Genomic DNA, 13964 nt, shown 5'->3' with positions numbered 1-13964 from the left:
ACGTAGCAGACTGAAGTTATTGATACCATTTACAATGCATTAGCCCATCACCCATTTGTGTGTGTATGTGAGTCTGGTTTGTCCCCGGGGCGGCTGAACATACACAGCAGGGTCCCATCTGTTAATGTCGTTGACAGCTATGTGTGTGTGTGTGTGTGTGTGTGTGTGTGTGTGTGTGTGTGTGTGTGTGTGTGTGTGTGTGTGTGTGTGTGTGTGTGAGTGTGTGGCCGCAGGGGGTGTGTAGGGTGGAAACATGACAGATCACAGCCCTAAATGACAGGGGGGCGACAGAAACAAAATAAATGACACCATCTATTAGACACTAATTTATATTAATACCTACACACTGAAGCCTGAACACACACACACACACACACACACACACACACACACACTCCCTCATTAAAACCACCACTGAGCTCCATGTTCAAAACAAATAATACATGAAATACCACCACCCTGCATGCCCCAGAGGCAAGACATTTTCAACAGAAAATACACAGGAAAAAAAAAAGACTCAGTCGGGAGTCCTGGGCAGTTTCCATGGAAAGCAAAAGAAAGGAAGAAACTAATTTAGTTCCCATTAGTGTTAACTCTGTGCTGCACTGTTTTAGTTTTATTTAGATGAGAACAATAAAATATGAAGAATTCAAAGCTATCTTAATTTTGAAGCGCACTATCTGCTTACTTTTCTAATGGCATTTTCTTCACTGTTTACACATACTCTACATATTACTAAATGCGCTCACCAAGCTATATTTCATTCTCATGACAGCCTGATGTTGGCATGATGTTTTGATCGAGTGCTGAGAGATTAGATCAGAGTTTGAGGCCAGCACTTTCTGCACTGGCTGAGTGCCACTGGTCCACAAGCCCCACCGCTAATTCTCTAGATGGCCAGCCGGCTGCTATTAGCCCCAAACAACGTCACTTTCACCAATAAAACCGTCACGTAGCATGTACAGTAAATGTCAAACTTTGCATCTAATGCTTCATGTGGAGGAAAGCGCTTGGACTCTTAAGTGGGAATGAGAGTGCAGATAGATGCTTCGCCCTCAAACTTTACAACCCCTCTGCACCCGTTCTTTTACAGTAACTCCCGGCTAATGCGTGCGCCCCCTGTCCAGCTCCTCCTCGGCTTCGGCGAGGGAGCTAAGAGCTGCCGGGAACCGACGGCTTCATCGCCCCTCTTTTTTACTTTTTTTTCACTCCTAATGCCTAACTTCTCTGGCTCCCATTATCTCCGGGAAGCCGTTCAAAACTATCAGGTTACTGCGTACCAAAGCCCGGTAACACCGCTGCGATGGGGGGTTGACGTGTGCTCACCGCAGAATACAAAAAAAACAATAAAAACAACCCCCAGTGTTGCGCGGAGGGGGACGCACGAGTGTTAGGGATTACAGGAGGAGATGGGGAAGGAGGAGGTTGAGGTTTGCTGGGGACATTACTGGAGATGTTACATGACTCGTAAGGAATAAAAGGATAATACAATGCGGCTGCAGAGAACATGTAGTCCCTCTATAGACACTCAGTATGAGACACTGTGAGGAGGAGGACATTCAGTACAGCACCATGTGTTGTTGGCCATGATCTCTTAAGTGACAGACTCTCAACTGTTCTCGACAGTTCCCATCATTTTGGGGAGTTGGGGATGTAAATAGGAAGTGGAATGTTGCTATTGAGTCAGATTGTTAGCTATGAGCTACAACTTGAGCCCCCATTTTTTTAGCCTATGGCAAATTGGCACAATTAAAAGTATGCTGAATTATCCATTAGCAGCTCCTGTTTGCACTATATCCATGGATGTACAGAAAAGTAACACTGGATTACTTTGATACTGAAGAAAACGTGTTGATTCTCAATGCCCGGTCATCCAACCCTTCTGGAGAATAACTCTGGAATATTTGAGCAGCTGGTTGGGACAATAGTTACTGGGAAACACACAAATCTCCAGAATTAAAAGAATGGGCGGGCATCATGATAAAAAACGACTTCATATGAGTATATGCTTAACAGAGATGAGAGTAAGTCGCCCGATTTGGGATCCTTTTTGGACTTATATCACACTGATTGATAAGCCTCTATAATATAATTGTTGATCCCTGATAATAATATTAATATTATCATATGTTACCACTGATACTACATGTGTTGAAAGAATAAGAAATGTGTCACAATATGAAACACCGTACTGTCGTAGATAAAAGTAATACAAATTAGAACCACAAAAAAAAATGAAAACATCAGGCAAATTCTGGAGTAACAAGGAGCGTCTTTTTTCTATGATTTCTGTAAATGTAGAGCCTTGAGAAACACAAGGCGGTGAACTCCCTATTTCTCTTTCTCTTTCTTCCTCAACAGTGCGGCAAACTAAATGACTGAGGGTGCTGGTGGGTGTATGAAAGACAACACACTTGTCTTCCCCTGATAAGACAGGAGATAAAAACCCTAAGAGGTGAGCCCAGGGGAGGCTGGGGATGGGGTGCACGAGGGCTTCGGATTACCAGATGAAAGCGCAACGCTGACACCGGGTGATATGATGCGTTCCTGCTACACAAAAGCACTGGGGCGGTTAACCTAAACAGTTACATAACTGGTCCTCTGAAGACAAGTATTGCAAGCTACAGCCGACACATGAGGGTCACTGGGGGAGAACTTGTAGAGCGCACGAGGCAGACCAGGAGATGGTTTGCACTTTCTGCTCGTAACCAAGTTCACATCAGTTCAGTTTGGTGTCCCTTTGAAGCTGAACACGATCCTGGCAACCAGAGATTTATGAAGCATCACGCGGGCTGTGGAATATTATCAGAAATTAACAAAGTCAGAGCCTAAAGAGTTTGTAATTAAAAAATATCCGTCTCCTCGTTGGAGCTTTTCTAGCGTCAACGTCTGACAGCAGAAATAATCAAAGTCTCCGATTGTAGCAGAGGTCACAAAATGTGTACAATAAGTTTGTTTAGCCAGAGGTCAATCAGCGCTTACAGAGCAAAATTATCAGTGATAACATGCAAAAGAAATAACATACTGGAGGCAGCACTTTTCTTTAACTGGCAACTTTGGAAGCTGATACTGATCAACTTTCCAAATTGCTCGCAAATCTGCTCGGAGACATTTAAGAATCCATTTGTGTTGCCAGTTTGAGAGACAGGGGGGAGAGAAACCCTGACATTGTTGCCATTTAATGGTGGATTAGCAACGTGACCTCTGAGATCAGGGGTTATCTGCTCGTGTGGCGTCTGTTGGGTGAAGGGCTGTGTATTAAATGGTGGTATTTCCCCCCGTGGACAAGCAACTAAATCAAACTAACATGAGTGCGCTACTGCTTTTCCTTCACATTGTTTTTGTGTGTATGTGATCACAATATACCTTCTGTACATAAAAGGCATACCTTTTACAGAAAACACTGCATCAAAAATCCTATAGGTTTCCTCGTCACTATCAAAACAAAACCCCCTGGCTCGAATCATAACATCCACTGATGACAGAGTAGCAAAGTGAAGTAACAGCAGTGGGTAAAAAAAGAAAGATTCCAGCCCAATATGCCCATTTACGGTCAGTCAGTATTCCACGAGCTTGTTAAATAAATCAGAGGGTCTCCAGAGAGGAAAGCAAAACATTGAAGTTCTCCTTCTAAACGCAGCTTCACCAGGAAAGCAAAACAGCTCGGGTCCAAGTGAAAGTCTCTGTAGGTATGCACTCTGGACTCTGATGTCCCTCTGGCTAATTCTTTGTAAAATTGTACAACACTTAGTTTCCATATCCATATGACATGGGATATCTGCGTAATGTGATGAAACATCAGTCCCACCATGTCTCTAAACCATACATAAACACTGTGCAGGTAGTTATACGTCCTAGCATCCAGCACCATGTGGTGTTGGCCATGATCTGGAACTATAGTTCCCATAATTTGGGAGATTTGGGGGATGGAAATAGGAAGCGTAATGTTGCTATGAAGTCAGGTTGTTAGCTGAGAGCCACAACCCCTTTTTTTTAGCCTCTGGCAAATTGGCACCATTAAAGGTATGCTGAATTAGCAATTCCCATTTGCAGTGTACTCATGGATGTACAGACAGCTATCACCGGATTACTTTGATACTGGGAAAACTTTAAAAACGGATTATTGTTTTGTCTATAAAATGTCAGAAAATAGTGAAAAATGCCTGTTATAATTTCCCACAAACCCAAGGTGATGTCTTCAAATGTCCAACCAACAGTCCAAAATCCAAAGATATTCAGTTACTATCATATATGATGAATAAAGGCAACAAATCTTCACATTTAAGAAGCTGGAACCAGCAAATATTTTGCATTTTTGCTTGACTAAAACTATTATTTGACAAAATAGTTGCCAATTAATTTTCTGTCTGTTGTCTAATAATTGACTTATCATCGCAGCTCTACACAGCTGATACAATCAATGGAGACTCTTTTAAAAATAGGCTACTTTTTTCTACAGTACACAACCCCTCTCTACAGTACACAAACACACCATTCCCACCCTCTCAGACTCTGGGATAGAACATGCCATTCTCGCTCTTTCTCTCTATTTCTATCCCCCTCTCTCTATTTTCCCCCTTCTCACAGCGAGCCAGAGAACATGTGGCGTATTTATTTGTTTTTTTGGCTGTTGTTGGCTGGAAGTGGATGTTCCCAGCAGCAGCAGCAGCGTTTGTCTCTGTGACTGGCAGCCATACCAGGGAGGGTTGGCTTTACTGTCATAGAAGATACAACATGGTAGCAGTGATGAACCTCAGTACCTTATGTGGAAAGACGGGATAGACCCCTTTCACAAAGGAAAGGGGATTAAAGAGTGTATTATTAATCTGTATTGGTTCTAGGTAAAACTAATTCTGAAATGTATTCTGTGACAGCTGAGGAGTACATTTTTAAAAACACGGCACACTAACCAACTAATTACCGGTAAGTATAATTGTGAAGAAGTCCTTTTTCTGCCTTAACAATTACTTTATACACACATACATGCATGTGCGTAATTACTTTTTAATCCTCTCATAGGTCAGCCAATCATCCTTCAGGAGTCAACTCCTGACCCAATTAACCCAATCACACAGGCTGGTTTCATTATTTTCTACCACACTACACTCAGAAGTGCAGATTAACAGGTAACTATAAATAGATTTACATCATCTACATACAGTACAGATGCAGCAAACCTAGAATTTCACCCTCCTAGCTGAAGATAATTCGACTGCCAGCCGGCTTCCAGCCACTTCCCAGCAAACTTTACAAAACGCACAGACCAACTGAAGTACACTGAAGCTATGTATGTTTCTCAGACTTACAGTAGCTACTATAGTTGTCATTCATACATTTTTAAAGGACCAATATGTAATATATTTACTGCAATAATTCATAAAATGACCATGATGGGTCATCAGAGATTACGGATTACATGCTCAATTGAAATACTGGCTTCTCCGACAACGATGCTACAGCCGGTATGTTCTCATTTGAAATTTCCATTCTGGTCCGATCTGTTTTTGTTTTGGCCCGCTGTGATCCCATCCTCTGACCATTTCAACACCCCGCTGCCACATATGAAACAAACTGGCACGCAAACACAGCCCTCCTGCAGTCATGGAAGCAAGCTAACGAACTGGACTCCACTTCGTCTCAGAGGGAAATACTGTGGGTGTCTCAATTCATTATTTTAGAAAACATCCAAGGTCGTAATAAGAATAAATCCAATGCCACATTAAGATGCATGTGGATCTGATACAGTCGAAGAAGAAAAGTATGCCTGCGTGATGCACACTCTCATTCCCACTTGGTGTTCAGAGGAAATCAAAGACAACACAAATCATCAAACCGAATGAGAAAAGCATGGAAAGTGGTGGTGCCAAAACAGGAAATGCTACAACAAATATGTTGTGGTGTCTTTTTGTTCCCATTCAAAGACTGTTTGAAAGACATACAGCAGAGAAACAACATACCCACCGAAGAACATAAGATTTATGAAGACATTTTTTGAGATGCGTCCTTTCCTTTGAAATGCAACGTTACGTGAATGATTCATGTTTGCCCCACTTTTCTCTCTACGTTAGACAGGAGATTTGCATTCGCGGTGCAACTTGTCAGTGATACTGCTTTTTACCAGCAACTACAAATGTTATTCTACGTGCAGCCGCAACAAACACATTCCGAAAAGTTTTAACTGATTTATATCTTCTGTTGAGTTTGGAAGCAGGTTCAAAAATAACCTGCTAGAAGCTCGCCTCTGACACGTGCATCACTTGAGAGGAACATGAGGACGTTAACTGATGATAAGAGCCACTAAAACCTTCAAAGTTGACCTGAATTCATAAAGAGATGCTCTGTCGATTGCAGAGGAGGAAACTGCAGCAGCAGCAATTGGACTGAACTGCAGGAAAAATGACAGGAGTCAAGCTTCACTTGACCAAACACATTTTCCAAAGAAGTTCTGGAAAAATGGAAATATGACTCCTCTGCTTATGCAAAACCTAAACAACGATGCAGAGCGGAGAGCAGCCTTTTGCCTTGATACCAAGAAACCGCAGGTTCCACTGTGTAGGCAGGATCTAGTTAACAAGACTGAAAAGGGATTTTTATAGGAGCGTTTCTCACAACAAGACAGGGGAAACCCCCCTTAAACAAACTCTCTGTCAGACTATTAATCCAACCAGCGTCATTAGAGGCCACCTCGGCAAAACCGCTCCGTTGTGCGTCGAGGCTAGACATCTAATTAAAATGAGTCACATGTTGGGAAACGTCCCCAAGAGGACACAGACGTTTCTCTTTGTGTATGTCCGTGATGGCCTGTAAAGCATGCCGTCCTCTTACCTGGACTGACCCTTTGCCCATGATCTTGTCCACAATCTCGTTGTCGTCCTTGTTGAGCTTGCTTTTGTCGTAACACGTCTCGTAGCACAGGATCCGCAGGTACTGGGAGCCCTCCAACTCGATCTCAAACTCCTGTTCAACCACAGAGATACAGAAAAAGGAGAATAAAACATTTGCTATTGCATAGCGACAAAAATGCAGCAATGGACACTGTAAAAGAAGGTGTCTTTGTGACTGACTTCGTTCCACTGTGGCTCCGAGGTGTCTCTGAAGACGCGGGTCTTGGCCTTGCTGACAAAGTATCCATACGAGTCCACTTCAAGGGTGCAGTATAGATCTAGGAGGAAACACAGATCCATCAAGAACACTGACCACTGAAAAGCACTGAATACACATTTAGGTTCATTGTGACATGATGCGTGTGTAATTTTATGAGATATCATAATGTTACTGTGCAACACTGTGGACTGGAGAGTCAAATAACATGCCTCTGTTAATCCCATTTTTATCATCTTGTAGTAAAAGTGCAGCTATTAAATAGTTATTACAGACATTAAAACAGACCTTTAGTGGGCAATGATGTCATTGTATGGAGATGAACGTGATTAAAGGCCAATAATATTTCTTGTTGATTAGTTTCTCTACACTTAAATCATGTTTTCATATTGTTTAACACACACGTAGAGCTGCAACAATTATTTTAATTAATCGTATAATCTACCAATTATTTTCTTGATTAATCGTTTCGTTTAGAAAATGTCAGCAAATACCAAAAAAATACCCATAATGAGATCTTAAAATGTCTTGTTTTGTCCAATCAAAAAGTTACTTAAACACTTAACCCATTATCAAAATAGTTGCTGATTCATTTTCAAATGAATCACCCTAATCGATTAAGCGCCTAACCGTTTCAGCTCTATACTCGTGTATCTTATAAATTCACTCTCCAGAGAACGGCACATCCCATTTAATGAAAGTAATTCTATGCTGCCAAAGCTGGATCAATATTTGTAGCGCTAAAGGCAATGTTTCACTGACATCACTTTGCAGCATATGCATCCCCGTCAAAATTCAGCAGCAGTCAAAATCACACCAGCCAAATATAAATATAAACAGACACCTTCAAAAGTGTCATCCACACCTGAACTCATGCTCAAGTAGAAATGTTTAGAATTGCAAAAGCAGGTTTTCACCATGACAGGAAGTGAGTATCTTATTCTGGTATCAGATTTGTAATGAATGCGCGCTTAAAAAAAGGTTACGTTCCATCAAAGAAAAAGAAAAAGCCCTTTAAATTGTCGATGTGTTGTAGTTTGTCAGCTGACAGACATCAATCTCCTTCCTGTGTACACATCATTCCTCTTCCATTACATTCTCATACCACAGCCAGACGGTGCTCCTCTGGGATCAGCTCACACTCAATTCTTACACGGAGCAATTAAGTCTGTTAATGTGATTCTTTAACTGCTGCCGCAGCGCTTCCTGCAGACTTCGCTGCCGGCTGTCTGTAAAGTGTCAATAGTACGTCCCGCGGCCTGGACCTGGTCCCTCGGGTTAACCCCCATCTGACAGCATGATGGATGGATGTACTGCTCGACCTTTCTCGCCAGGAGAGTCACAGAGACAGAGGCGGCGGGGCCGGTTGAATCTCATATACATATAAAACACTCGCAGAATGACAGAGAATGTGTTCACAAACACCGCAACATCCAAAAACAACAGCCTGACCTGTGCTTTGGTTAAGGAGAGATACCACCTGGGTGAGCTACGACTGACTGGAGCAAACATTCACATACGTAGCCGTTTAACCATCACTAACAGGACCATACAGTATAATGGAATGTCATTCCATCTGGTTTCATTCCTTCTTTGTTTGTTGTCTCAGCATCCTGAAAGGCTCTGGCATAATTACTCCCAGTGAGGAAGAGATTAGCGCTGGTGGTATGAGGGAAGTTCGGTAAAGAGGAATTCAGTGTGACCATCTGGGGGATATTTATAAAAATGAAGCAGTTATCGTACGCTTCCGAAGGCCGTCACCGCTGCTTTGACATCCGACATCCCCGGAATACACAAACTACCTGTCAGAGTCTGTTGCAGTGAAGAGATGGGATATCGTTTTTGAAGTATCGAAACTGATCCAGCTAGTTTATACTGAAGCGAACGGATGCAATGTTTGGCACATTTTATGACTACAATGACTACAATGACTTGGTTGTGTTTGGAAAAAAGTATTTCTCTCAGGTTGCATCCGAAATTCTATTAAGTATGCTAAAACAGTATGTGAGATGGTATGTGTTGACGGACAGCTCTGTTACGTCAATAACGCTTCAATTTAAGTGTAAGTATATTTCACTTTGCGTGGCGTAAAATATATTTTAAATGAATTCGGACTTTGATTCTCACAAACCGTCGTTTTGGTCACATGAGGGTGGTACAGGTTACCATGGTTACACGTCTCCAACCGGCAAGGAGGCCAAGTAACGCATAATGCAAAGACATGAAAGTCAATTGTTTGTTGCATTGTAACATCAGCGCCCAGCAGCAAAGCAACGCTTCCGCCGTTTTGGACTGAAAACGACTACCGGATGCCAGTAAAACGTCCGCCTAAAAAGTTCTGTACAAACATAAAACAAAATTATTTCTATTCTATTGTCATATTATGAAATGTCCCGTGTTGAACAATGAAATAATATAAATATAATAAGCGTTTTCAGTCCAAAATGGCGGCAGAGGCTTCTATACTCTTTGATGAGGCTCTCAAGAAGTGACGACGTAAATTACTGCTCAGTGCGTCCGAAAGGATACATACTACTACTGTTTATTCATTCAAGTATTTTGAATGATAGTAAACATATTGAGTATGTAGTCGTGCGTAGTATTCGATTTCGGAAGAAGCCTCAGACACTACTGTGATTTAAACCGCTTTCTTTCATCTAGCCCGCAGAGGAGAGAGTATTCATAGTCCTGAGCAGCTCCCACTTTTCTCTGGAAGTTGATTTCCTCTCCATCTGAAATGGGTCCATGTGCCCAGACCTAAAATTCAAACAAGGCCGGGGAGAACATATTTAGGGCTTTTTGTGTTCTCACAGTGGATCCAGGAGGGCTTTGAGAAGTAGGACACACTAAAAGAGGCCAGGAACTCCAAAAGTTAGTATTTTCCTGGCAGGTCACCATCAGGGCTCAGAGTATCAGGGGGATAAATTGGTCAGCATGGGGTCTCTGACCCTAAATGCAGGGGCTAATGAATACCATCCTCTTCCATCTCAATTAACTGAGGACTGCAGCCCTCATGGTGTGTGTGTGTTTTATACAGGAGGCTAATCTTTGCCCGAGGCGGCGCTGAGCGCTGGGTCAAACTGCGGGTTCACAGAATCAGGAGACAAGTGATAATCAGTTAAACTAATCAGTGTCTCTACCGCTATAAGTCGCAGCCGCCAGCTGTCTGGTCTGTATGTTTGGCTTGAAGGCTTCAGGAGAACAAAATAAAGGGGGAATAGGCATAATCGAATTGTTTTCATGGAATCCAGAAGGAGAAAACTAATAAAAGCATGGCAACAATGACTGGGAATGCATGAAGCCATGGCTGGATTTGATTACACGTAGAAAGCACAAGAGTCATGAGAACACATGAACACTTACAGCAGTGTTTATGGGAACAGTGGCGAGTCAATGACGAAAACTTTGGTTTTGATTCAAGCGTAAAAAGCACTCTTAGTTTGAAAGGGAATTTTTTATATAACTTACTTTAGTCCAGTAGCAACTGCACTATTTTTCCACTATTAGTTGTTGGACAAACTCATGCAACTAATTACAGTAGCTGTGCTCACTTGAGTTTAATTTTTTAGTTTGCTGCAGTTCATTTTGGATCTGAACACACTGTGTAGCACTGGTTGCAGCAGCAATAGGCGGTGTCACTTGTTGACACTCACATATACTCCAAAATAAACCAAGAACAAAGTGAACATGTTTTCCACAGATTTTTTTATTCTAACGGTGTTCTTGGGAGATGCTCGACTCCCAGTTCCTTCCTCTGTGACCCAGTTTGACTACTTCGCCCTGGGCTGAATTTAAAGCCCTTCTCCACTCGGGGTGGGGGGGGGGGGGGGGGGGGGGGGGGGATCGTTGTGACATACATAACACAGCTCCAATAACATATTCTGGTACGTGCTCATGCGATTTTTCAATCAAAACGGGAACAAAAAGAGGCTATTATCGTTGATGATTACACAATCTGAACCACTGAATGATGACTGTTTCAAGTCATTACACATTTAAATTCTGATATGGTAATAATTGCCATATGTATCAACAGAATCAATCAAGACACACACACACACACTTTTACTGCTTCAGATTCCTTGTACAGAGCGCATGGCTTGCCGAGGACAGAATGAGAAATGTCAAAAGCAGACACAGTGAAAGAGACATCAGCAATACAGCTGAAACCACATCGAACCTCTAACACACACACACACACACACACAGACTGAATTACACAACAACATGGCCGCACAACATCTACGTAAAAAGGAAACTTGATCCCATCATTGGGCTACATCTGCGGGAAACGGTGTAATTTGTGGTATTGGAAGGAATTACACCGGCAGCAGACTTTATTTTGAAGACAATATCTCCCATCAACTCTAGGAGAACAGGGCTGTTTTCAAAATATCTGTGTACGAGTAAAATGCTAAATTCTGCCAGTGCTGGACGGGCCTCATAATCAAGACTCTAAAGGGATATTAAAAAAATACTACAAACATCCATCTATCTAAATAAAATGGAATGAGTATCTGTCTGTCCGTTTGTCATTCGATTTTCTCGACAACCATTCATCTGGGTGTAGTACTGAGGACCCAAAGAAGTGAAGTGTCAAGTACGAGCTCTTGAGATCTATGGGATATATTTATTAACTCCGCCAAGGCCGAAGGCTGAGGAAGGAGGTTATGTGTTCACCGACATTGGTTTGTTTGTTTGTTTGTTTGTCTGTTAGCAGGATTACTCCAAAAGTCCGCGATGGATTTGAATGAAATTCGTTGGAGGGGTGGGGTGTGGCACAACGAACAATCCATTAGATTTTGGTGGTAATCGTTATCATTTTATGCAAATAAACCACTATAGATGACAAAGTACATTAGGAAAAATAGGGCTCCCCTGGAAGCTACGGTGTAATTTGAACACTTGAATTTACCATGCATGTTTTTATTGTAAAATATATCCAACATTGAATGACATCAGATCTAAAATGTTATTCCTTCATTTAGCGCATAGATTTCAGAAGTGGCAGACAAAAAAAATACTTGCCTGAAGTGACAATTAAATAATTTAATAGAAAAATTTAAATGTAGTAAGTGGGTAAAAGTAAAAGGTTTGCATTAACAAAATATATTAATTGCATGATAATAGCCTCAATAAACTCTTTAGACTTTACATTAAATGTTTATTTGATGATGAACAGCTGTAGTGGTAAATAAAAGGTTGGGTAAACTTGCTCATTTCAGCATCATGGGCGCAGCACATATAAACACTTAACTACCCACACATGCACACACACACACTTTTATAAAAACACAATCACCCACACAGCAAATTCCTAACCTAAAAACACAGGTGCAGCGGTGGTGCACTGTGGGTGCAGCAGCATGTGACTCTATTGCAGAGCAACGTTTGGAACAAAGCTGTATGAAAGAACGGAGGGATGAAGAGCTGTGGTGTGTAAACTGAACCAAAACATAACTATTCTTCAGTATTCTCTTGGATTTATGGAGTTGATGCTAAAGCTTTAGCTGCACATAATAATTACACTTTACGTCTTTTATCTATCAGTTGACAATAAATACTGTGGGATGTCCGTGCTGTCTTGCCGCCTCGGTCTTGTCTGTCTGCTGCAATCGACTGCAATCTGTCACTTCGTTAACTGGATACAGTGAAAAGGAGTTTTGTTTTTTTTCTTCACCTGGCACAAGGTGGTGTGAGCGATCCAAGCGCTTTAACATTTTAACATTAGAATAGTATATTGTACAGTATGTATACTAGTCTAATGCAGTGACACTGAGCCCAAGAAAAATTTCCCTAAGGGGACAATAAAGTATATTGTATCGTGTTGTATTGTGTCGTGTCATATCTTGTCGTGTCATATCTTGTCGTGTCATATCGTGTTGTATCATGTCATGCCGTATTGTGTCGTATCGTGTTGTGTCGTGTGGTATCGTATTGTGTCGTATCGTGTCGTATCCTGTCGTATTGTATTGTGTCGTATCGTATTGTGTCCTATCGTTTTGTGTCATGTCGTGCCGTGTCGTATCGTATCGTGTCGTGTCGTGTCGTGTCGTGTCGTGTCATGTCATGTCATATCGTGTCGTGTCATGTCATATCGCATCGTGTTATATTATGTCGTGCCGTATCGTGTTGTATTGTGTCGTGTCATATCTTGTCGTGTCATATCTTGTCGTGTCATATCGTGTTGTATCATGTCATGCCGTATTGTGTCGTATCGTGTTGTGTCGTATCATATTGTCGTACCGTGTCGTGTCGTGCCGTATCCTGTTGTATCGTATTGTGTCGTATCGTATTGTGTCCTATCGTTTTGTGTCATGTCGTGCCATGTCGTATCGTGTCCTGTCGTGTCATGTCGTGTCGTGTCATGTCATGTCATATTGTGTCGTGTCGTGTCATGTCATATCGCAACGTATCGTGTTGTATTATGTCGTGCCGTAACGTGTTGTATCTTGTCGTGTCGAGTCGTATCGTATCATAACATGTAAACTCTGCATAAACATCCCAGGGGAGTATACTGTATGTACATAAATGCTGTTTCAGATTTTGAGAGTTGGGTAAACACCATTTACAGTACGTGCATCACTCTCCACTACAACGCTGATAATTATCATTTATTTTAGGGATAAACGCTTCAGTAACGGCCATCATCATCATCATCATCATCAGCAGCAGCACCACCAGAGTGACAACAGCAACACATCATCTACCCGACACTGCCACTACCACCACCCTGCCTCTATACGCTTCACTGAACACACAGACATCAAACGGTATCAATGAAACTACCAACACACACACTTTCTTCATTTCTAAACCCCCTCAGCTCTCCGCACTCCATTGGGGATCAAACAAGCTTTCAG

General features: G+C 41.9%; 1 protein-coding gene across 8 annotated transcripts in view; it reads right to left on the bottom strand.

The window, feature by feature from the left end:
* Positions 1-13964, bottom strand: part of abr (ABR activator of RhoGEF and GTPase) — a 150311-nt gene that overhangs the window by 38961 nt on the left and 97386 nt on the right. For all 8 annotated transcript variants that reach the window (XM_037748058.1, XM_037748060.1, XM_037748061.1 and 5 more), the window contains 2 exons: positions 7065-7162; positions 6826-6957 (listed from right to left, as the gene is read on the bottom strand). In XM_037748058.1, coding sequence (XP_037603986.1) covers positions 6826-6957; positions 7065-7162 — 230 coding nt within the window. The remainder of the gene's footprint in view (positions 1-6825; positions 6958-7064; positions 7163-13964) is intronic.

The sequence above is a fragment of the Sebastes umbrosus genome, chromosome 17, assembly GCF_015220745.1.
Source record: "Sebastes umbrosus isolate fSebUmb1 chromosome 17, fSebUmb1.pri, whole genome shotgun sequence".
NCBI classification, from domain to species: Eukaryota; Metazoa; Chordata; class Actinopteri; order Perciformes; family Sebastidae; genus Sebastes; species Sebastes umbrosus.
This window is presented reverse-complemented; position numbering and strand designations above follow the sequence as displayed.